The following is a 22,776-nucleotide window of genomic DNA, read 5'->3' on the forward strand; positions in this document are numbered from 1 at the left end:
ACTGACACGACTAGCAAATGTGAAGCTAAGATTCACACTTCAGCAGTTTAGAGCATGTCGACCTTGCCACAGGACTATGCTTAAGGTTTCTGCTTTTAGGTATTATACATGTCACTCTTTCAGCATGCAAAGGCAGGGCCAGTGCACACTCTGTACATTGTTCTACCCGCTCATCATTTTCAGCAACTGATGAATCCCTTTCATCACTCTACCCAGTAAATGGAAAGGGTGCTTTACCTTACCAATGTATGACCGCCATCTAGTGGTAAAAACTTAATCATGATTAGTTACCCATGTCATTCCTATTAACGGTGTCTTGATAAATAAGTTGTACTAAGGAGCTTACAAACTTAGATTCAAACAAAGCCAATTCCTACTGTAAACAATAGATGGTAATCATTTATTTGTATATAGAGTGTTATTTTGAAATACTATAGCCTTCGTAGTAAGAGTTTTAAATTGCCTTCATTTTGAATAGTCTGTATAATATTTGTATAGCATTTATAGTTAAAAGTTTTCCATATGCCTTTTATTTCTTGAGTTATAAATGTGGTATAAATGTCAGTGTTTATTTTTAATAAAATGTAACCATTACCATTAAGAAAAAAATATGGCTAACCATTACCGTGTGAAAGATATAAAAGTGAATGTGTTGGTCACTCAATTATGTCCAACTCTTTGCAACCCCATGACTGTAGCCCATCAGACTACTCTGTCCATGGAATTGTCCAGGCAAGAACACTGGAGTGGGTGGCCATTCCCTTCTCCAGGGATCTTCCCAACTGATGAATCAAGACTGGGTCTCCTGCATTGCAGGCAGATTCTTTAACATCTGAGCCATCAGGGAAGCCCTTACATTATTGAGAATATATACACCAACCGGACAAGTAACAAGGCTTGTATAGGTACTGAAGACTTGGACAAAGCGGACTTGCTCCTATTTTGATTGCAGGTATGTTAGGTATCTTGCCTGTTTGGTTTTATGTTCCCCACTTGGCCCTATTACCTGAGAATACCATTCCTCATCTGACTCATCTAACGCCATGGTAGCCCCCTGCGAAGTCTTCATAGTTCCCAGCTGTTCCAAAATTCATTCTCCTTATCAATTCCAACACATGGGGATGAACAATATTTGTAGACATATGTGTCTTAAGTATAGATGCTAGATTTTTATCCAACATAAAGCAATTTTCAATGTCTAACTACTAGTAAAATTTATGACTATGTCCTCATAGCTGAATCACTTATATATTCCACCCTTTTCAAGTAATGACTCTTACTTGGTCATACACTGATGTTTTTTTAAATATACAATTTCATTTTCTGCATTCTCTTGAAAAGTTTTGCATCTATAACTGTGAAATGGGGGTATAATTGTTGTGGGATTACTAAATTTATTCAATCTAGAACTGTTTATGCTGTATTTGTAAAATTAGTAACAATTTCAATTTTTTCTTGTCTTCAGAAAAATCAGTGAACCTAAAAATTAACTGATTTCTTTTGCTTCTTTAAATAAAGTTTTTAAAACTCAGTCATAAAACTGCACAAGATGGGAATGAAAAGCAGAACCTCTAGAACTCAAATTTCTTCCTTTGTTATTAATCTAGTCTGGGTTTCTGTTACGTCTTGATTCAGTATTGGTGATGCCTATTTTCATAGAAATCTATTATTTTATCAAAAATTCCAAGCATATATATATTTTTTGTTTCTGCATATATGGTTTTAACTCGTTCCAAATTGCTAAGGTTTATATTTGTTTCCTACATGTATATGTCCAGCTATTTTTGAGTTATCTACTTTCTTTATTACAGTGGCTTATTTTTTTAGTTTTTTTTAAGCCCTTTTTATTAATATAAATTTACTTTTTATTCTAACTCATTCATTTCTATTTTTCATTTATTCATTCTCTGTTTCTGTATATTTGTTGACCAGTTATTCCTTTTAATTTAAATAATTCACTTATTTTCTTCTTTTCATTTAAAGATAAAGCTTTTAAAGGGACAAGTTTTACTCTAAATGCATTTCTGGTTACATCTCATAAGTTTTATACTATTGTATTTGGGATTGTTTACCAGCTAGGTAATGATATTATAGTTCTTTGACCCAACATTCATTTATTTACTTTTTAGCAATTCAGATTTTATATTTTAGTTATGGGTTTGCTATTTTCTTTTACTATTGAATCTTGCTCACAAATTTTAGTTTGTGCATTTGTTATTCTGAAGAATATATTTATGTTCAATCTATAGTTTGAGATTTATATATTTTTTAAAACTTAATAATGAATGATTTCAAAGAATCTATAATCTCTCTTCATGTATAAAGTTTATGATGATGAAGTTCGATATATACTACTAAACACACTTGCTATTAATTTCTCTAATTCCACTGTAATTTTATTTACTTAACAGATTAAAAACTAATTTGCTTTGAAGTATTTGACTCTGATGACTATAATTTTGTCAAAATCTAGTATTTCTAAGAGCTTTATTTTATATATTTCAGTATCATATTATCTGATCCTCAAGTGATAACTAGTTACCCTCCCAGTTTATTGTTTTCTGTCACTCATCTTCTGCCTGATATTATCATGACCGTTGTACTTACTGTTTATGTATTGAAGATGTCCATTATGACAAGGGAAATAGGGTGACTAAGGCTGGTTCAGGTCACTTAGTGAACTTCCTACTCTCATATTAAGTAAGTTTGACCCCTAAAAAGATTTCTTTTGACAGACGTTACTGTCACAGGAGAGACAGTGGCATCAATGTCATAGTAATCGGGAATACATCTAACTGGAAGTTATAGAAAGTACTCAACTGGGGACAACCACAATTAAAAATTACAAAGAGCAGAGGAATTAAGCAGGCAACACTGTATAATGTGTCTACTCTGGACCTCTTCCGAGGGAGTGACATCAAACTGATCACAAAAATGGGCTCTGAGGGAGACTATGACTGCATTTATTCATCAAAGATCCAGCTACAGATCGGTGTCACATTTGAATCAAGTTTATTTTATATTTGATTCTCTGATGATAGAGAAGTATATAACCAGGAAAAGCATTATCTTTAACGAATTATTTTTTTTTTACTGGTTAAATTATCTAAGCAAAAATAAAAATCAAGTACCACAAATTTCAGAAAGTAGGAACTTCAACAGTTTTTAGACATAAATATTATATACACATATATGCATATATTTATACATAATGTATGGTCTTCAGTGTTGGTCTACATACATTTAAGCATTATAAAATGTCTTAGGCCTGAAATATAAACTTCCTGAGAAAAGGTCCCTACCCCAAATAAAAAAGCTTTTTTGTTGTTTCTAATAAACATTCATTACTTTTGTCAATTCTGCAAATAGAACACTCGCTATTCATTATCGCTCACTTAAAACACATGTGGCTAAATGTATTTTCTCCCATTATTTTTATCCCACATGCACTAGAAAAAAAGCAGTATGGCTGCATTTTACTAAAATTCAACCAAAGAAAGTACTAAATGTAAACTCATACTATGAGCAAAAAAAAAAAAAAAAGATATATTTCACCTCGTTTTAATTTCAGTAATTGAGTGGAAAAGTAGGAATATCTATTAAAAGGACCATGTGCTAGCCAAACACTAATAAGAAAATGTCAGAGTCGCAGGTTGTCATGGTGATGGGATATTATGGAAATCTGATGAGTATGCCCAGCAGCTGTGTGAGTGATACACTACCCTTCTAATTGTGCTGTCTCTGCTTGCAAGATTGGCTTTATATTCCTGAGTAGTAAGAGGTGGTGCAGATCTGTTTATCCACATACCAGGAATGGAATGCATTATATGTTCAAAAATTAAATCCAAACATCTAGCACTAAAGTTGTATTTTAAAAACACTTTCAAAAAAATTTTTTTTAAAAAATAAGTTTACTCTTCTCATTAAGACACAAATTTTTGAGTAATTTAGTTTACTCTTATTTCAATCTAATTTCACTGACTTTCATACTAAGGATAAGACAAAGATGCTTTTTTTGAAAAAAGTTTTGTGCAAACAAAAAATAAAGTTCTCCAAAGAACAAATTTTCCCAATGGTACCGTTCAGAAGTTTCACTAAGAACTACATGTTTCCAAGAATAATTAGACCAGAAACTGTTAGAAAGAGCCAGATGCAGGAGTGTTTACAGACGTTAAGCATAATGATAATAAGAGAAGACCACTAGGGTTAGGGCTAAGAGTTGACCACAAGCGACAGTGGGCAGTGCTTCTTGCCACCAGAATAATGTGTATGTGTGTTTCGGTCCTTCTGCGCCCTGGATCTTTTGGTACAAAAATTAAGTGAATCTTGAAAATTATAGGACTCAATGCCCTCAGTTCTGCTTTGTCCCCTTGTATATCTTAAGCATCATTGAATTTTTAAAGGAGTTGATCACTGCCTCCTGATCCTTTTTGGTAGATAACTTAATTCTAAACGGAAAACATGCAAGATTAACAGAGGCCAAGTAAACACTGCTATGCATTATTGAAATTCATGTGCCTTGTCAGAGTTTATGAGGACAAAGAGCGTTTCTGAAGCTTGTTCTGGGAAGCTCATTACTCTTCTTAAATGCATCAGCATGTGGATTAAGTTTTACATGTACTAAATATCAAAAGCAATCAATCCAAAGTCGATATAATGAAAGCCAAAGGAGCATTTATCTACATGTTTCAAAATTCAGTGGTAGAGGTGGGGTTGCAGAGAGGAAAGTGGCAGCATAAACTTTGAAGTTTCATTTCTATAAGATGAGTTAAATCCTAGAGATCTACTGTATACCATAGAGCCTACAACTAACAATTCTTAAGGAATACTTAAAAATTTGCTAAAGAGGGTAGATCTCAGGTTGTGCGTGTATGTTCAGTAGCTCGCTTGTGTCCAACTCTTTGTAACCCTATGGACTGTGGGCCACCAGGCACCATGGGATTTTCTAGGCACAAATACTGGAGTGAGTTGCCATTTCCTCCCCAGGGGATCTCCCCAACCCAGGGATCAAATCTGAGTCTCCAGAGTCTCCTGCATTGCAGGCAGATTCTTTACTATTGAGCCACCAGCATTTATAAATCTGAAGTGTTTTGAGGATAATGATGATGATGATAAGATAAAGTGGATGGGAGGAAACTTTTGGAGATGATAAGTATGTTTATGGTATAGACAGGGGTGATGATTTCAAGGAGGTATACTTATCTCCAAACATCAGTTGTACACATTAAATATATACCTTTATTCATACTTCAATAAGTGGTTTAAGACAAAAGAAGAAAAAAGACAGCAGAGTGAAGACACAGCGTAAACAAATGCATTCCTGGAGAGATAAGGCTAGCTCTGAGAGCTGTGTGCACTGACCTGGGATGGAAGCAGCAATTTGAAAGCCAGTCAGTGTGGCCCAAGCCTGTGAGGAGCACGTTACCTTTGGGCAGCCCCACCATCTTCCAGACACGGTCCTCCCCACAGGAGACAAGGAGGTCTTTGTGAGGGTGCATGATGATGCTACACAGGGAAAGAGAAGAAAAAGGTGTTAAGGGAAGGTAACAGTGAATGGCTTCATATGGGGAATAAATGAAATGGCAGTGATTTTCCATTTCAGCCAGGCAGGGCAGCTACAGAACGCTGGCTCAGAAGTTGGAAGAGCCAGGTTCAACCTCTTGGCTAGAGCCCTAACTTATACCTTCCTGAATGTCATCAACCTAATTAATTTCACAGGATCTCAGATTCCTCATCTGAAAAATGGGATGGTTGATTTAGGTGAATGCTCATGTCTAATTCTGGTTTGAAAGAATAGTTCTGGTTTTTCATTCAGGGAGGAGAAGTTATGCCAATGAAAATTTGGTGTTCAGACATTTGAACCAGTAGCCACGCTTATTAAAATATATAAAATTAAACTTCTTTTCAGATGATAGTATATCTTAACTCAGATACTATCCAGGAATAGATCATAAATCATAACATTATGATAATTCTGTAATAAATTCTATAAAAGAAACATTAACTCCATGAGCTCCTATCTACGAAAAGCAAAGGAGCTCAAATTCCACACTGATATGCCACTTAAATTGACTTCAGTCAAAGCACAGTACACAATCACAGTAATGAATTCAGGATGCAAGAGGCAATCCCCGCTCTATAAAGGCATAGAGGGAACTGAGCAAGAAGTATGTAAAGTTAATGATTAACACATTATGCAGTGTTATTTGAACCAGACTATGATCATTGTGGCTATTTAAATATTGACGCTAAACCTTTTGAAAATCAAGAGACTAAAAGGTTAATGCCTGATACTTTATCTATGGCAATACTTTAATCTTATTTATATAGTTTCATCTGTGCCTTCCAATGTAAAGGGAACAAATGTATCCTGTGTTAAGCACGTATTAAAATACCAGCCTAAATATTAGCAGCAAGTTGTTCAGTTTCAACACAGCCGTCTCACATCAAAGACATAATGGATTAACTTGCATGTATAATGAAGTGAAATGAATAGAGACTTAAAAAATAAAACCCACACATTCATTTCTCCCATAACCCTTGTAAGAATGACATTCTTCCTTTCTTCTGCAATACAGACTTTAGGAAATCAGTTTCCCAAAGAAACCACAGTCTCAGTCCATAGCTACATGAGTAACTCCAGGGCTTACATGAAAGCACACCTTTTCTCATTTTGGATTCCTTCCAAGAATATCATTAAATCCCCAAATTCTGAGCTGAAAAATCATGTCCTTCCATTAGGCCTATCCAGTTTTGGAAATACGCTGGGGTCAGTCAGTGTGGGAACTATTTAACTCGCAGACACGTAACCACCGTGAGCAGGGCTTTCGTTTGAGTAAAAAAAATTCCCTTTTCTCCACCACTTTGCTGCTCAAAATAAACATGGTAGAAGGGAAATTATTCATTTTGTAATTCATTATAATGCTGGTTTGTGACTTTCAGAAGGACAATTCAGAGAAGGAATTCATCACGGTTCAAACTGGGGAGAGGATACATTTATAGAACTTAATTAGAAGAAAAATATGATAAGAGGGGGGAAATATGTCAGGGTGAAATGAACCCTACATTAAAGCACACATAAGAAAGCAAACCAAATCCTTGAAGCTCCTGAGTGTGATGTATGCTGGTCACAACTTTCTCAGCAGACACATGCGCACTTGACTAGATGATAAATTACCCTCCTTAAGTGAAGATAACCAAAATCACTGACGTCTTTACAAACTTTGAAAGATGATTCCAAAATGACTTTTGTGAGGCGAGCTGTTTGCAGAAGTTAAGGAAACAATATAAACACAAACCTGTTGGCAATTAATCAGCTTTGGCTCTATTGTACCATAACAGTCCAGGCTCTACTGAACCCTTCTATTTTGCAGCTCCCTCCACACCACCTGAACTGCATATGAACTGAACCTACTAACCATGCTCTATGGCTTCTTCGTGTGTGTATCTCTTTTCTAGCACTGTCTCTTTATAAGATATCTCTTATCTCCATATAACTTTTTTCCCCTAACCATTCTGGAATAGTTTCAGTCAAACATCAATATTCTATTCTTTAACAAGTATAAGGTACTTTGTCCATTAAATGATCTTTACATGATTAGACAGAGCTCCAACATGTATGGAAGGAAACATACTATTGCCTTCATAGGTTTGTGAGTTGAGGAAGTAAATGCACTTTCTTAATTCGAAGTGAAGGACTTAGACATATAATGAAAACTCACTGAATATCATCCTAGCGCAGACACAGAGACTTTGAAACCAGCCTGCCTAGATTTTAATATTGGCCTAGAACTTATTGACTAGCAAATGACATTCAATCTCCATGGCCTTGGTTTCCTTATCTGTGAAAAGGGGGAATATTAAAAGAGTGACTATTATTATTATGGGATGTTATTGCACTTCACTGTAGCCTGGCCCTTCATGTCGTTAACTTCCATAATCCACACATGTCTCTTATAAAGATCATAAGTAGTAAATTTAGTCTTTAAAAGTGTAAACATTTAGAGAAAAATTATGTTTCCATGTGGTTTTGAGAGATACCAGACATGACTGGATTTTATATGACATTAAATCCTCTGCCAAAAGTGCAGGCTCCACACAGAATACTTCCACACACAAACATAAGGAAACTTGCAGTGGTTTCTTTCATAACATAGATTGTAGGAATGCACTGAGGGGTAGAGTGGAGAACATGTATACAAAGATCCCTTCTCTCTGCCTTCGTATATACAACTGGCCTCAAGTCGTTGCTAGTCACTGGGGATGGCCTCTGCCCGGCCCTGGATGTGCCGAGGTGAACGGCATAGTTCCTGTCCAAGTTCTGTCCACAAATAGATGTCTCTCTTGTAACATGCCATAAAATGACTTTCCTTCTCAAGATGTCTTCCCAAAGTTCTAATTAAAAAGAATAATGAGTTCCCACTTAATATCTTCCTGGTACCTGTGCTACGTGCCACAAAGTCATTTTACTTTAAACTTTGAATATAACCTTTCTGCTTCCCTTTAACTTACTATTAATTATAATTGCAAGATTCGAAGACAAAGGCCCTGCCACCTCATTCCCAAGTTAATAAGCTTGTGACTGTGAAAATAGTATGGGAAAACATCTTACGGATTCAAAAAAAGGAACCGTGGGTTAATGCTAGTCCTGCTTCCTAAATCAAGTCATGTCCTCATGAAGTATCTATAAAATGTTTTGTTAAACAATATACCAGGCATGTTACATAAAATATTATGTTCTATCAGAGATTTTTTTTCTCTTTTATAATAGGACACATCTCTCATAATAAACCACATGATATATGCACTTCAAAAGCTCTCCTCTCTAATTGAAATTGTTCTTTACAGTAGTGGTATTACACAAGGATATTCTGGAGGGAATGTGTGTAGGTGTACGGTGAACACTATTAGTTATCAGCGGAGTCGCTGACACAAGCACCACTCCTAAGACTTTTTAAAGTCTAATCCAAAAAAAGATTGTCACAAGAAAGACTAATTAGATACCCCTGTCTTCACTTTGGGTTATTCAGCATTATAAATGTTTCCTTCACTTCAGTTCACAGGCTCTAATTATTTCCAACACAGAAGATGCACAGTGGGTTGAAAATGAATCAACATCAAAATGTGTGCCCCGTGAATGTGGGTGACAACTGATCTACTCATCCTTAATGACAGCACGTGCTCACACATCACATGCTTTTATCCAGCTTACCAGGACAAACATACAAAAGATTTGTCTGACTGTTGCTTAGTTAATACTTGTACCTTATATTTGGATATGCATCAGGATTTACACAGCATTCTAACATGCAACTAATACTCTTTGTTTCAATAAATATGAATTAAGAGCCTATGACGCAGTATGCAAAACAGATAAAGGCAACACTCTCACGGAGCCTACATATGAATGTGGGGAAACAGCAACAATTACATGACTGAACAGAATATCTGAGCTATACAAAAAAGCTAAAAGGAAAAAAAAAAGTGATATGACAATGATTTGTAGGAGAATGTTATTTTCGATGAGTTGGTTACCACAGTCCTCACTGAAGACATGACATTCCAGGCAAGATCAGAGAGAAAAAGCATCTTTAGGACAATTTAGGGGCAGATGGTTTCAGGCATAGATGACTGTACATGCAGAAGTGTACTCAAGGGACAGAGGGAAGGCCAGAATGACCACAGAGAATGAAGGACTGTGTTGATAATGAATGAAGTGCATGTATAAAGTATGGACCAGATCAGATGGGCCCTCATAAACTGAGAAAAGAAGACTGGAATTTACCCTAACATCACTGAATAGTTTTAAGTAGGAGACTAATATATGAGTGATGATTATTTAAAAGATCTCTCCAGCACCTGTATGGAAAATGAGAAAGTGAAAAGCATGAGAAAAAAATAGACATTAGCTTAGAATGAACAGTAGTAACTTAAGAATAAAAGCTTTAGAGCCATTTAACACACTGCTTCATTATTATGATAGATGTCACTTTAGTATATCAATATTTTCATCATTATCTTCAGGTAGAGTCAACTCAGTTCTTCTCACCAATAAAAAATATTAAACAAAGAGGAGTATTTTAAAACGAGTCAAAATGGATTAAAAGCCATAAAGCAAATGTGTGCACAAAACAATGAAAAGTCTGTCAAAATAAGATGTTAGGTCTCATTCTTTTTCAGAAGTCAGCTAAGCAAATGTGAAAATATGAAATATCAATACTTCCCTGGCACTTAAAGTTTAAAAATATAATAGTATAGATTTCATTCAAAGCTATGTAGGGTTTGTATTGTCAGGATCTGAAAAGTATCTTCCCTTCATTTTTACTAAATAAGTGAGGCATTTTCACAGTTCCTGGCATTATTAATAGGGAGGCTTCCCATGTGGCACTAGTGGTAAAGAACCCACCTGCCAATGCAGGTTAGATGTAAGACACGCTGGTTTAATCCCTGGGTCGGGAAGATCCCCTGGAGAAGGGAATGGCAATCCACTCCAGTATCTTTGCTTGGAGAATCCCATGGACAGAGGAGCCTGACCAACTACAGTTCATAGGGTCTCACAAGAGTCAGACACGACTGAAGTGACTTAGCACAACATGGCACATGACATTATTAATAATTATCCAGAGGGTAGTCATTAAAGGCTAACACTTCCTTTTAATTTTCCCTGTCCAATTTTCTTCCAGCCTACAGTAAATTTGGAGCCTGGTGGGGTACCAAATAGTCTTCCTCTTGCCTTGTTATCTGGCTGGTGGTTCTAATCCTAATCATAGGCAAGGAAAGAGGCAGGCAAGACTGTATGTGTGTTCTGATTCATCTCCAGGGCAACACTATCATTGTTACCTTTTCTACATAAATGCTCCATTGAAATTCATAGATCTATATTTTTGTAAGAAAAATTCACCCAATATGTACCCAAGGGTAAAGATCATCTACCAACATTCAAACACTTTTCATCATTTATGAAAAGTCAACATATATGCAAATAGGCAGCCTCATAATCTTGCAAAATAAACTCTCACCTCATCTACACAGCTGGGTATCCTTATTTCATGGGGTGGAGGGGCACTTCCACTTTGGTGAGTGCATAAGCCAGGCCATTTCCCAATTACCTCCCAAATGAAAATTCTTAAGATCAGACCATGGCCTTCAAGAAAAGTCATTTTATTTTATTACGTTTTTGTTTTCTCATGTTAAAAAATGTGATATCATTTATCCTGTCTTCTAAATAAAAAGTATCCCTGTTTTATTAAACAAAACAAAACTTAAGAAAAGATATTCTTTTTTTTTTTTTTTTTTTTTTAAATATTATTTTATTAGTTGGAGGCCAATCACTTTACAACATTTCAGTGGGTTTTGTCATACATTGATATGGATCAGCCATATAGTTACACGTATTCCCCATCCCGATCCCCCCTCCCACCTCCCTCCCCTCCCGACTCCTCAGGGTCCTCCCAGTGCACCAGGCCCGAGCACCTGACTCATGTATCCCACCTGGGCTGGTGGTCCGTTTCACCATAGATAGTATACATGCTGTTCTTTCAAAACATCCCACCCTCACGTTCTCCCCCAGAGTTCAAAAGTCTGTTCTGTACTTCTGTGTCTCTTTTTCTGTTTTGCATATAGGGTTATCGCCACCATCTATCTAAATTCCGTATATATGTGTTAGTATACTGTAATGTTCTTTATCTTTCTGGCTTACTTCACTCTGTATAATGGGCTCCAGTTTCACCCATCTCATTAGAACTGATTCAAATGAATTCTTTTTAACGGCTGAGTAATATTCCATGGTGTATATGAACCACAGCTTCCTTATCCATTCATCTGCTGATGGGCATCTGGGTTGCTTCCATGTCCTGGCTATTATAAACAGTGCTGCAATGAACATTGGGGTGCACGTGTCTCTTTCAGATCTGGATTCCTCAGTGTGTATGCCTAGAAGTGGTATTGCTGGGTCATATGGCAGTTCTATTTCCAGTTTTTTAAGAAATCTCCACACTGTTTTCCATAGTGGCTGTACTAGTTTGCATTCCCACCAACAGTGTAAGAGGGTTCCCTTTTCTCCACACCCTCTCCAGCATTTATTGCTTGTAGACTTTTGGATAGCAGCCATCCTGACTGGCGTGTAATGGTACCTCATTGTGGTTTTGATTTGCATTTCTCTGATGATGAGTGATGTTGAGCATCTTTTCATGTGTTTGTTAGCCATCTGTATGTCTTCTTTGGAGAAATGTCTGTTTAGTTCTTTGGCCCATTTTTTGATTGGGTCGTTTATTTTTCTGGAATTGAGCTTCAGGAGTTGCTTGTATATTTTTGAGATTAATCCTTTGTCTGTTTCCTCATTTGTTATTATTTTCTCCCAATCTGAGGGCTGTCTTTTCACCTTACTTATAGTTTCCTTTGTTGTGCAAAAGCTTTTAATTTTCATTAGGTCCCATTTGTTTATTTTTGCTTTTATTTCCAATATTCTGGGAGGTGGGTCATAGAAGATCTTGCTATGATTTATGTCGGAGAGTGTTTTGCCTATGTTCTCCTCTAGGATTTTTATAGTTTCTGGTCTTACATTTAGATCTTTAATCCATTTTGAGTTTATTTTTGTGTATGGTGTTAGAAAGTGTTCTAGTAAACTGAACCAGGAAGAAATAGAAGATCTTAACAGAGTCATCACAAGCAAGGAAATCGAAACTGTAATCAGAAATCTTCCAGCAAACAAAAGCCCAGGACCAGATGGCTTCACAGCTGAATTCTACCAAAAATTTAGAGAAGAGCTAACACCTATCTTACTCAAACTCTTCCAGAAAATTGCAGAAGAAGGTAAACTTCCAAACTCATTCTATGAGGCCACCATCACCCTAATTCCAAAACCAGACAAAGATGCCACAAAAAAAGAAAACTACAGGCCAATATCACTGATGAACATAGATGCAAAAATCCTTAACAAAATCCTAGCAAACAGAATCCAACAACATATTAAAAAAATCATACACCATGACCAAGTGGGCTTTATCCCAGGAATGCAAGGATTCTTTAATATCCGCAAATCAATCAACGTAATACACCACATTAACAAATTGAAAGATAAAAACCATATGATTATCTCAATAGATGCAGAGAAAGCCTTTGACAAAATTCAACACTCATTTATGATTAAAACTCTCCAGAAAGCAGGAATAGAAGGAACATACCTCAACATAATAAAAGCTATATATGACAAACCCACAGCAAGCATCACCCTCAATGGTGAAAAATTGAAAGCATTTCCTCTGAAATCAGGAACAAGACAAGGATGCCCACTCTCACCACTACTATTCAACATAGTGTTGGAAGTTTTGGCCACAGCAATCAGAGCAGAAAAAGACATAAAAGGAATCCATATAGGAAAAGAAGAAGTGAAACTCTCGCTGTTTGCAGATGACATGATCCTCTACATAGAAAACCCTAAAGACTCTTCCAGAAAATTATTAGAGCTAATCAATGAATATAGTAAAGTTGCAGGATATAAAATTAACACACAGAAATCCCTTGCATTCCTATACACTAACAATGAAAAAACAGAAAGAGGAATTAAGGAAACAATACCATTCACCATTGCAACAAAAAGAATAAAATACTTAGGAGTATATCTACCTAAAGAAACAAAAGACCTATACATAGAAAACTATAAAACACTGATGAAAGAAATCAAAGAGGACACAAACAGATGGAGAAACATACCGTGCTCATGGATTGGAAGAATCAATATTATCAAAATGGCTATTCTACCCAAAGCAATCTATAGATTCAATGCAATCCCTATCAAGTTACCAACGGTATTTTTCACAGAACTAGAACAAATAATTTCACAATTTGTATGGAAATACAAAAAACCTCGAATAGCCAAAGTAATCTTGAGAAAGAAGAATGGAACTGGAGGAATCAACCTGCCTGACTTCAGACTCTACTACAAAGCCACAGTCATCAAGACAGTATGGTACTGGCACAAAGACAGAAATATAGATCAATGGAATAGAATAGAAAGCCCAGAGATAAATCCACGAACATATGGACACCTCATCTTTGACAAAGGAGGCAAGGATATACAATGGAAAAAAGACAATCTCTTTAACAAGTGGTGCTGGGAAAACTGGTCAACCACTTGTAAAAGAATGAAACTAGAAAAGATATTCTTAAGCTAAACAATATATAATTTCCATCTTCTCCAGAAGTTCTAGTTCCAAAAATTGTTACAATATGTAAAAGAAAGACCATTCTAAAATACATAGCATCAACTACATGAAATTTATAAACTCCAAAGACAGGGGAAGGCAGGCCCCACTATTTTGGTAAATGGAATAAAGAAGATCAGTGAAACAGGTAAACTACTTTCAGATTTATGAAAACAGCTCCTGGAACTTCCTTGCTACCTTAGCAGCTAAACATTTTATGCTACATAGTTTTATACACATAGTTTCATATTATGAAATTGCTGTAGCTCTTTACAGTTTAACAAGTTTGAAAAGTCACATTACGCATTTATATTCTTAAGAAACTCATTTCAATAATAAAGCTTATTTGGTTACTTCATGTTTCAGCAATCTACAAAATTCTGTATAGTTATGAACATTAAAAATTTTCCATTTCACATTTCCTTAGTATATTAGTGACATAGGGTAGGTACTTTCTAAGCTGAAATCAAACATCTTCATGGCAAGAGCTCTATCATGAAAATCCCTTTTCAAGGAGGATATTTGGAAAACAAAACCTACATTTCATCTAGGAATAACTAGAAGTATTACTACTTAAGACATGGAACTGAGGTGAATTTATACATCAAAGTACAGTACAAAATTCTGTTCTTAGCCTAATTTATTAGAAACCACCAAGTCAATCTGATTACTGTTATGAAAGCCTAATTTATTAGAAACCACCAAGTCAATCTGATGACTGTCATGATATTTAATTATTGACAATTTCTTTTTGTACCTGTTTGATAATTAAGTTAGAAAACCAAAATTAATTATGTGTGGTTCCTTTATTATTCATGAGTACTGACTAAAATTCAGCATTCTTTTACAAAGAAAGTTTAGGAAAAGTGAGAGTGAAAGGCGATAAGTCATATCAGACTCTTTGCAGCCCCATGGGCTGTAACCTGCCGGGCTCCTCTGTCCATGGAATTCTCCAGGCCAAATCCCCTCCCTTCTCCAAGGGATCTTCCCAACCAAGGAATCAAAACCAGGTCTTCCCACATTGCAGGCAGATTCTTTACCAGCTGAGCCACCAGGGAAACCCAAGTTTAGGAATTTAAGACACATATATTGAAATTACCATGTTACAAAAATTTTTATGAATCTTAATTTCTATATGGGAATCTGTGCTAAGACTGAAAGAACTTACATCATAATGCCTCATGGGTGTCAAAGGCCATGTGGCAGAACTGATGGGGACAAGAAAAGGGATTAACCTGCACTAACTGTGTAGCCGGCGTAATTAGAGGAAGATGAACACCAGTGAGTGAGCCCCCGAATGGTTTCCAGGGGACTGAGGAGAAGATATAGAGTCAGATGAAGCCAGTAGTAGTAAGAACTGAGGTGATAAAAACATTAAAGTTATGTAAAAACACAAGCAAGTTGAATTCAGGATTGGTGGTCAGATGTACGTGGCCAGAATTGAATAAAATGAACTGTTCAAGTTTAAGGGATGGCATTAGATGGCCAATTGGGCCAAAGTGAGATCTACTAAAAACCCCAAGATGGTGAGACATAAATCCTAGAGGGAACCAGGTAGACAGAAATGGATCCAAATGGTGGAAGATTAAGAAAAGCATGAAAAAGATATGAAATGCATCCTGATAACTGGCCATGCAGTAAGACATTGCTTTGTCTTTTATCCCCATACATTTGTCTCTGCATCACAGATGCTACTGCAGTCTTCCTTCTTCTACTCCATGAGAAAGAAACAAAAGTAAAGAGGTATGTGTCGACTCCCTGAAGACCCTGATGCTGGGAACGATTGAAGGCAGGAGGAGAAGGGGATGACAGAGGATGAGATGCCTGGATGGCATCACCAACCTGATGGACACGAGTTTGAGCATGCTCTGGGAAATGTGAAGGGCAGGGAAGCCTAGCTCTGCTGCAGTCCATGGGGTTGCAAAGAGTTGGACATGACTGAGCGACTGAACAACAAATTCTCTTTCCAACTACCCACTCTGGGTAAGAAAAGGGGACAGAGAAAGCAATCTAAGCATCAAACTGCTAAAATTTTAGGTAAGCCTTGGATCTTCTGTTTACAACCAGCCCAATATTATAATCAGTTAGTCTGAACAGGAGCAACTGCACAGATATTCAATTCCATGGTTTATTATCTACCCTGAGTTCTACTGAATTCAGTGCAAGAAAGGAAAGGTATGTACCATTCCCAATTCTCTCAAGCACACAGTTTAATCAACCCTATTTTAATAAATAACTCAAATCACTTTCCCTGTTGCAGCACTCAACGTCTGCAGCACAGGGCTCTCTGGAAAACACTCCGTGTTTCTCCACAAAGCTCTGCCTCCAGATATTTTTGTATTATGTGCTTGTATCTGTGTGTGTATGTGTGTGTAAGTTAATGTTTTAACATTTTGTTTTTTAGTGAGGAGAGGGAATATCACTGCAAGGGCAATCAGGAGAGATGGTTAAGCGTGTGCTGCAGAATTAATCAACCTCTTAACTCTGCTTGTTTAAACTCCACGTCTGTAGCTCTTGCTTTACCTCACTCACGTAGGTATAAGAAGGCATAAGAGTCTTTGGTTCTGTGTCCTTGCACATTCTGCTTTATCTCTTTTCAATATAAGGTTTCAGTGACTTGTAGAATTTTATGTGATTTAATAGCCTCACCTATTTTATTTTAAGTTTACTTGATATATTGCCATCCTCTTACATGGCAGATCCAACTGTTCCCTTGGCCCCTTCCCCCATGCCTTTATCAATACTTCTGTACATTAAAGCATTGTTTACACTGGAGGGGATAAAAAGAATGATGTGGGCAGATAATCATGTGAAAATACTACCTTAGTTCATTTTGTGTAAACTTGGGCACTGACGATTTTGAACACAAAGCTTCAAATGTATTAATAAAAATCATTCTTAATCCAGAATATTTTTGCCAAAGGAAAATTATTTTGCTGTAGCATAAGTATGCTATTAGCTTCACCAAAATAGAAAGGATTTCAGATGTCATGATTTTCTTTCTTTTTTTTTTTTTTTTACTAAAACCAATCATAACAATAATATAAGCAGTGGAATTCTATATAATAGTTACCGTAAAGGTTCTGTAGTCTGTGTACCCTGGCCCTGGCACTTTGAAAACTACCTAAGCCTCAGTTTCCTGGTATCAGGGTAATGGGGGATCAATAGAAAGAATTTGGGAGTGCTTCCTCCTCTTCATTTTTTGGGAACTGTTGGTGGGAATATAAATTAGTGCAGCCACTATGGAAAAGAGCATACAGGTTCCTCAGAAAACACTAAACTACCGTATGATCCAGCAATTCCATTCCTTAGTGTATATCTGAAAATAACAAAAACACAAATTCAAAACTAGGCATACATTCCAGTGTTCACTGCAGCATTATTTGCAGTACCCAAGAGAAGAAAGTAATCTAAGTGTTCATCAAGAGATGAATGAATAAAGAATATGTGGCATATATTACAATGGGATATTCCTCAGCCATTAAAAAAAAAAAAAAAAGAATGGAATTCTGCTAATGGCAATACCATGGATGGACCTATAGGGCATTATGTTTACTGACATTAGCCAGAGAAAGACAAATATATATTATCACTTAAATGTGGAATCTAAAAATTAAAACAAATGAATGAATATACCAAAATGGAAAGAGACTCACAGATATAAAGAACAAACTAGTCATTATGAGTGGGGAGAGGGAAGAGGAGAGGCCAAAATAGAGGTAGGGGATTAACAGGCACTGACTACTATGCATAAAATAAATAGCTACAAGGATGTATTATACAGCAGAGGGAATACAGCAAATATTTTATAATAAATTCAAATAGAGTATAACCTATAAAAATATTGAATCATGACACTGTATACCTGAAACAAATATAATACTGTAATTCACATATACTTCAATAAAAAAGTATCACACCACATATTGCTAGTCCAGGTAAAGATCAAAATTCAAAATCACAGTATGATTTCTGCTTGTGTGCACTGATTTTGCACCACTATTAAGCTGAGAAATCATAAGTCAAACCAGTAAATTTAGGACCTCTATAATTCAGTCAGAATAACTGCAAGCAAAGAAATATGTAAAATGAGCTATTTAAATTTTCTCCCCAATGAAATTATGGGGACAAAGTGCATTTTGTTCTAAGAGGAGTTTTCTTTAGGCACTTTAGGTAGGTGATTTCAGCAGGGAATACATATATACATACACGTATATAATACTGTTATGTTATACTACATACATTGTATATAAGTTCAGTTTAGTTTAGTCACTCAGTCGTGTCCGACTCTTTGCGACCCATGGACTGCAGCACGCCTGGCCTCCCTGTCCATTATCAACTCCCAGAGTTTACTCAAACTCATGTCCATTGAGTCAGTGATGCCATGCAACCATTTCATCCTCTGTAGTCCCGTTCTCCTCCCACCCTCAATCTTTCCCAGCAATAGGGTCTTTTCCAATGAGTCAGTTCTTTGCATCAGGTGGCCAAAGTATTGGAGTTTCAGCTTCAGCATCAGTCCTTCCAATGAATATTCAGATAGGAATCTGGTCCCATCACTTCATGGCAAATAGATGGGAAAACAGTGGCTGACTTTATTTTTGGGGGCTCCAAAATCACTGCAAATGGTGATTGCAGCCATGAAATTAAAAGATGATTACTCCTTGGAAGGAAAGTTATGACCAACCAAGATAGCATATTAAAAAGCAGAGACATTACTTTATCAACAAACGTCTGTCTAGTCAAGGCTACGGTTTTTCCAGTAGTCATGTATGGATGTGAGAGTTGAACTATAAAGAAAGTTGAGTGCTGAAGAATTGATGCTCTTGAACTGTGGTGTTGGAGAAGACTCTTGAGAGTCCCTTGGACTGCAAGGAGATCCAACCAGTCCATCCTAAAGGAGATCAGTCCTGAGTGTTCATTGGAAAGACTGATGTTGAAGCTGAGACTCCAATACTTTGGCCACCTGACGTGAAGAGCTGACTCATTTGAAAAGACCCTGAGGCTGGGAAAGATTGAGGGCAGGAGGAGAAGGAGACAACAGAGGATGAGATGGTTAGATGGCATCACCAACTCAATGGACATGAGTTTGGGTGAACTCCAGGGAGTCGGTGATGGACAGCGAGGCCTGGCATTCTTCATGCAGTCCATCAGTCGCAAAGAGTTGGACATGACTGAGTGACTGAACTGAACTGAAGAAGTAATAGTTTTTTTTTTTTTTGTTTTCCATTTATTTTTATTAGTTGGAGGCTAATTACTTTACAATATTGTAGTGGTTTTTGCCATACATTGACATGAATCAGCCATGGATTTACATGTATTCCCCATCCCGATCCCCCCTCCCACCTCCCTCTCCATCCCATCCCTCTGGGTCTTCCCAGTGCACCAGCCCTGAGCACTTGTCTCATGCATCCAACCCGGGCTGGTGATCTGTTTCACCCTTGATAGTATACTTGTTTCAATGCTATTCTCTCAGAATATCCCACCCTCACCTAAGTAATAGTTTTAGTCGAATTTTACTTTAATGTTTTTTCTGAAATTTATTTAATTCTATATAATACAAATAAATATCAGCTTGAGAGCACTGATATTCTACCACTCATTACTGTACCCAACTCTTTGCCATGTAACTTCATAGCATCTCCCTCAACTCTGAATATTGACCTAACCATGTGACTTCTAGCAGTGAGATGTCAGGAACTATAGCACATTCAAGGAACTTGAACAGTGCCTGCATAATTAGGCTTCCTTTTCCTTTTGGCCTGTATTATCACCATGAGAAGAATGTACCTTCCCTAGCCTGACAGAGTATGAGAGACACATAGAACAAAGTCAACATATGTTGAGTGTCACCTTATACTGGGTCAGCTGACCCACACACATTTGAGTAAGTTCAGTCAACACCAGAAGAATCATCATCCCAGCCCAACTACAAATGGCAGAATTGATTAGGTGATCAGCTCAGTGATAAATGCTCAAGCATACTGTTGTGCATCACTGACAGTCTGTGACTTTTTTTTTTAATACCCAAACTTAAGTTAAAAAAAAGTTAATTGATACAAACACATTTTTAATAATATTTTGTCATCTGAAATATTCATATTGCAGAATCAGAAAAAAATGTTATCACATTTTCCCCACTCCCAGCTATTATAATAAATACATATATACACATATTATTTTGAATTTATTATTAAATGTTATGTTTATTATGATTAAGCATCTACTAGAGATGTAAAAATATTAAAAACTAAGAGCTTTTTTCCATTTAACATATTATATATTTTTTAATGAAAGTTTGCACAAGATAAAGTATTTAATCTATGTGTAGGTCATAGCATTGAAAGTCATATTCATTGAACACTGGAGCCATGTTCCAACAGCACTGCCATTTGGATATATACCATGTTATACAGACATTGTTAAAACATTTAATTCCATATTCACTCTCCATTGCCTTTTATAATTTTGACCTCATCCTGTGTTTTCAATTTATCTGTATTGCTATGTCTGTAAAATTATTTTATTATTATCCTATGGCAACCTTTAATTAGAAAAGCAAATCCATTCCAAAAAGTTATATCACATATAGATGAGTGATTAAAAATCATTATAAAAAATATTTAATATTTATGGCACACCTTCCTTCCATTTCTTAAAATAGTAAAAATTTGAATGTAGCTTTAAATATTTAAAATCAGCTTAAAAAAAAATCTATGCTTCTTAGAGCCTACATCTTATCCATAATCAATTAACATTATTGAGTATTTACTTTTCAAGCTTTCAGTATTCAATAAAATGAGGAGAATATAAAATACCTTTTCCGTGAAAACAAGTAAGTATGGTGAATATTAAATGATATATTTTCATTTTTTTGGATCTAAAAATCTTGTACCTGTTAGAAATTTCAAAACAATTTGCTGTTAATTACCTGCAGTTTTGTTAGAAATTAGAGATGACCAAAATCCCTGTTTTAATTTCTACCAATTATAGTTCCTCTTTATCAAATACTGCAATTTCCCTGTAATTTTTGTTCTTTTTTTTGACTTTATGTTTTCTATCTGATCTTTGAATGTTAATTAGGCTGAGATGGAACTATTTACACTGAATACTCCTTCCCTGTAACTTTTCCCATCCATTATTTTTGGTTTCATTCACTCATGCTACCACTAAGTTGTTGGAAATGTCAAAGGAGAGAAGTAGAAAATCTTTATACAAAATGAGTATTCCCTATTCTAGGCCTCTGTTTTCTGACAGTCTGAAGGCAAAAGGACACAAATAAGAAGGTAACTAGTTCCTTGACCTTTAGGTTTTAGCTTTCCTATTCCTAAGACTACTGTCACCCAACCTGCTGCTCTGAACTATAAACAATCTACAACTGTTACAGCGGCTCTAAAAAAATTCAAATTATTGTAAGTTTCATAGTACAATTATTAAAAATGGCTGGAGGGAAGGCTCTCACCTAGGTCTTGTGTGTGTTAATGAGGAATCTCATGTTAAATATACTCTTGACTTCTTTCTACCCCAAACCCATCCTTCTGAGGATGTAGAAAAAACGTATCTGAGTGGTCACAAAGCAACTCTGGAGTAAAGGGTTAGCATTACAAGAGACAGCGTCTTCTAACTTCTGTCTCTTCTCTGGATCGGCCTGCCTGCAGTGGATCTGCATTTCCAAGCTCCTCTGTGTTGTGCTTTGCAAGGATAGTCCCCTACTGGACAAGCCAGCTGTTACTCAGCATTATCTGCGCCCCAGCAGGTTAGCCTAGCTGCAAGGTGGAGTGGTGGAAAGTCCATTGTGGCAACACATTGTGATATCCCTTTAATCCCTTTTACCAGTAAAACCTAATATTTTATCTCCATCTTTCACAGTCCTATGAATTCTTGACTTGATCAAGAAAAGAGGGTGTTTATTTACTGGCTCTCTAAATACCAAACCTTGAGGGAAAAGCAAGCACTAGCATTTGGAAGGCTAGAATAACATGGTTTTCATAATCTTGGGGCATGCTGGATTTGAGATTAACAGTTTTAGGTAGCTCTTAAAGGGCCTACTGGCTGCTTCCCTGGTGGATCAGTGGTAAAGAATCTGCCTGCCAATGCAGGAAATGCCAGTTCCATCTCTGGGTCAGGAAGATTCCCTGGAGAAGGAAATAGCAACCCACGCCAATATTCTTGCCTGGGGAATCTCATGGACAGAGGAACTTCGTGGGCTACATACAGTCCATGGGGTCACAAAAGAGGTGGACATGACTCAGTGACTTAACAACAATGGGCTTATTGCTTTTAGGTTTGCAGTTGCTTTTGTAGACTTATAGAAGACAGTTTTGATGAATGTGGGCCAAATCCATAAGTTAGGAACCATGAATTGTGTGGGTATCTATGACTCACTTCATAATTTCATATTTCATAATGAAATAATTTCTCAAATAAGAGGAAGCATTAAACTCTGGAAATCATATTTTCCCCTAGAAATTAATTACAAAATAAGCTTTCTTGAGATACAGAAGTTATCAAAGTTTGCCTTTCTATAATTTTCTTAAGATTTTTAAAATAATATCCTCCACATATTGAACAAATCATC

The 22,776-nt window shown here is 36.4% G+C and overlaps 1 protein-coding gene across 1 annotated transcript in view; it reads right to left on the bottom strand.

Moving 5' to 3' along the window:
* SPAG16 (sperm associated antigen 16) overlaps positions 1-22,776 on the bottom strand; it is a 973,751-nt gene that overhangs the window by 520,826 nt on the left and 430,149 nt on the right. Inside the window, exon 11 of the mRNA XM_065930647.1 lies at positions 5,362-5,505. Within this exon, the coding sequence (XP_065786719.1) occupies positions 5,362-5,505 (144 nt within the window). The remainder of the gene's footprint in view (positions 1-5,361; positions 5,506-22,776) is intronic.

The sequence above is a fragment of the Muntiacus reevesi genome, chromosome 3 (assembly GCF_963930625.1).
Source record: "Muntiacus reevesi chromosome 3, mMunRee1.1, whole genome shotgun sequence".
NCBI classification, from domain to species: domain Eukaryota; kingdom Metazoa; phylum Chordata; class Mammalia; order Artiodactyla; family Cervidae; genus Muntiacus; species Muntiacus reevesi.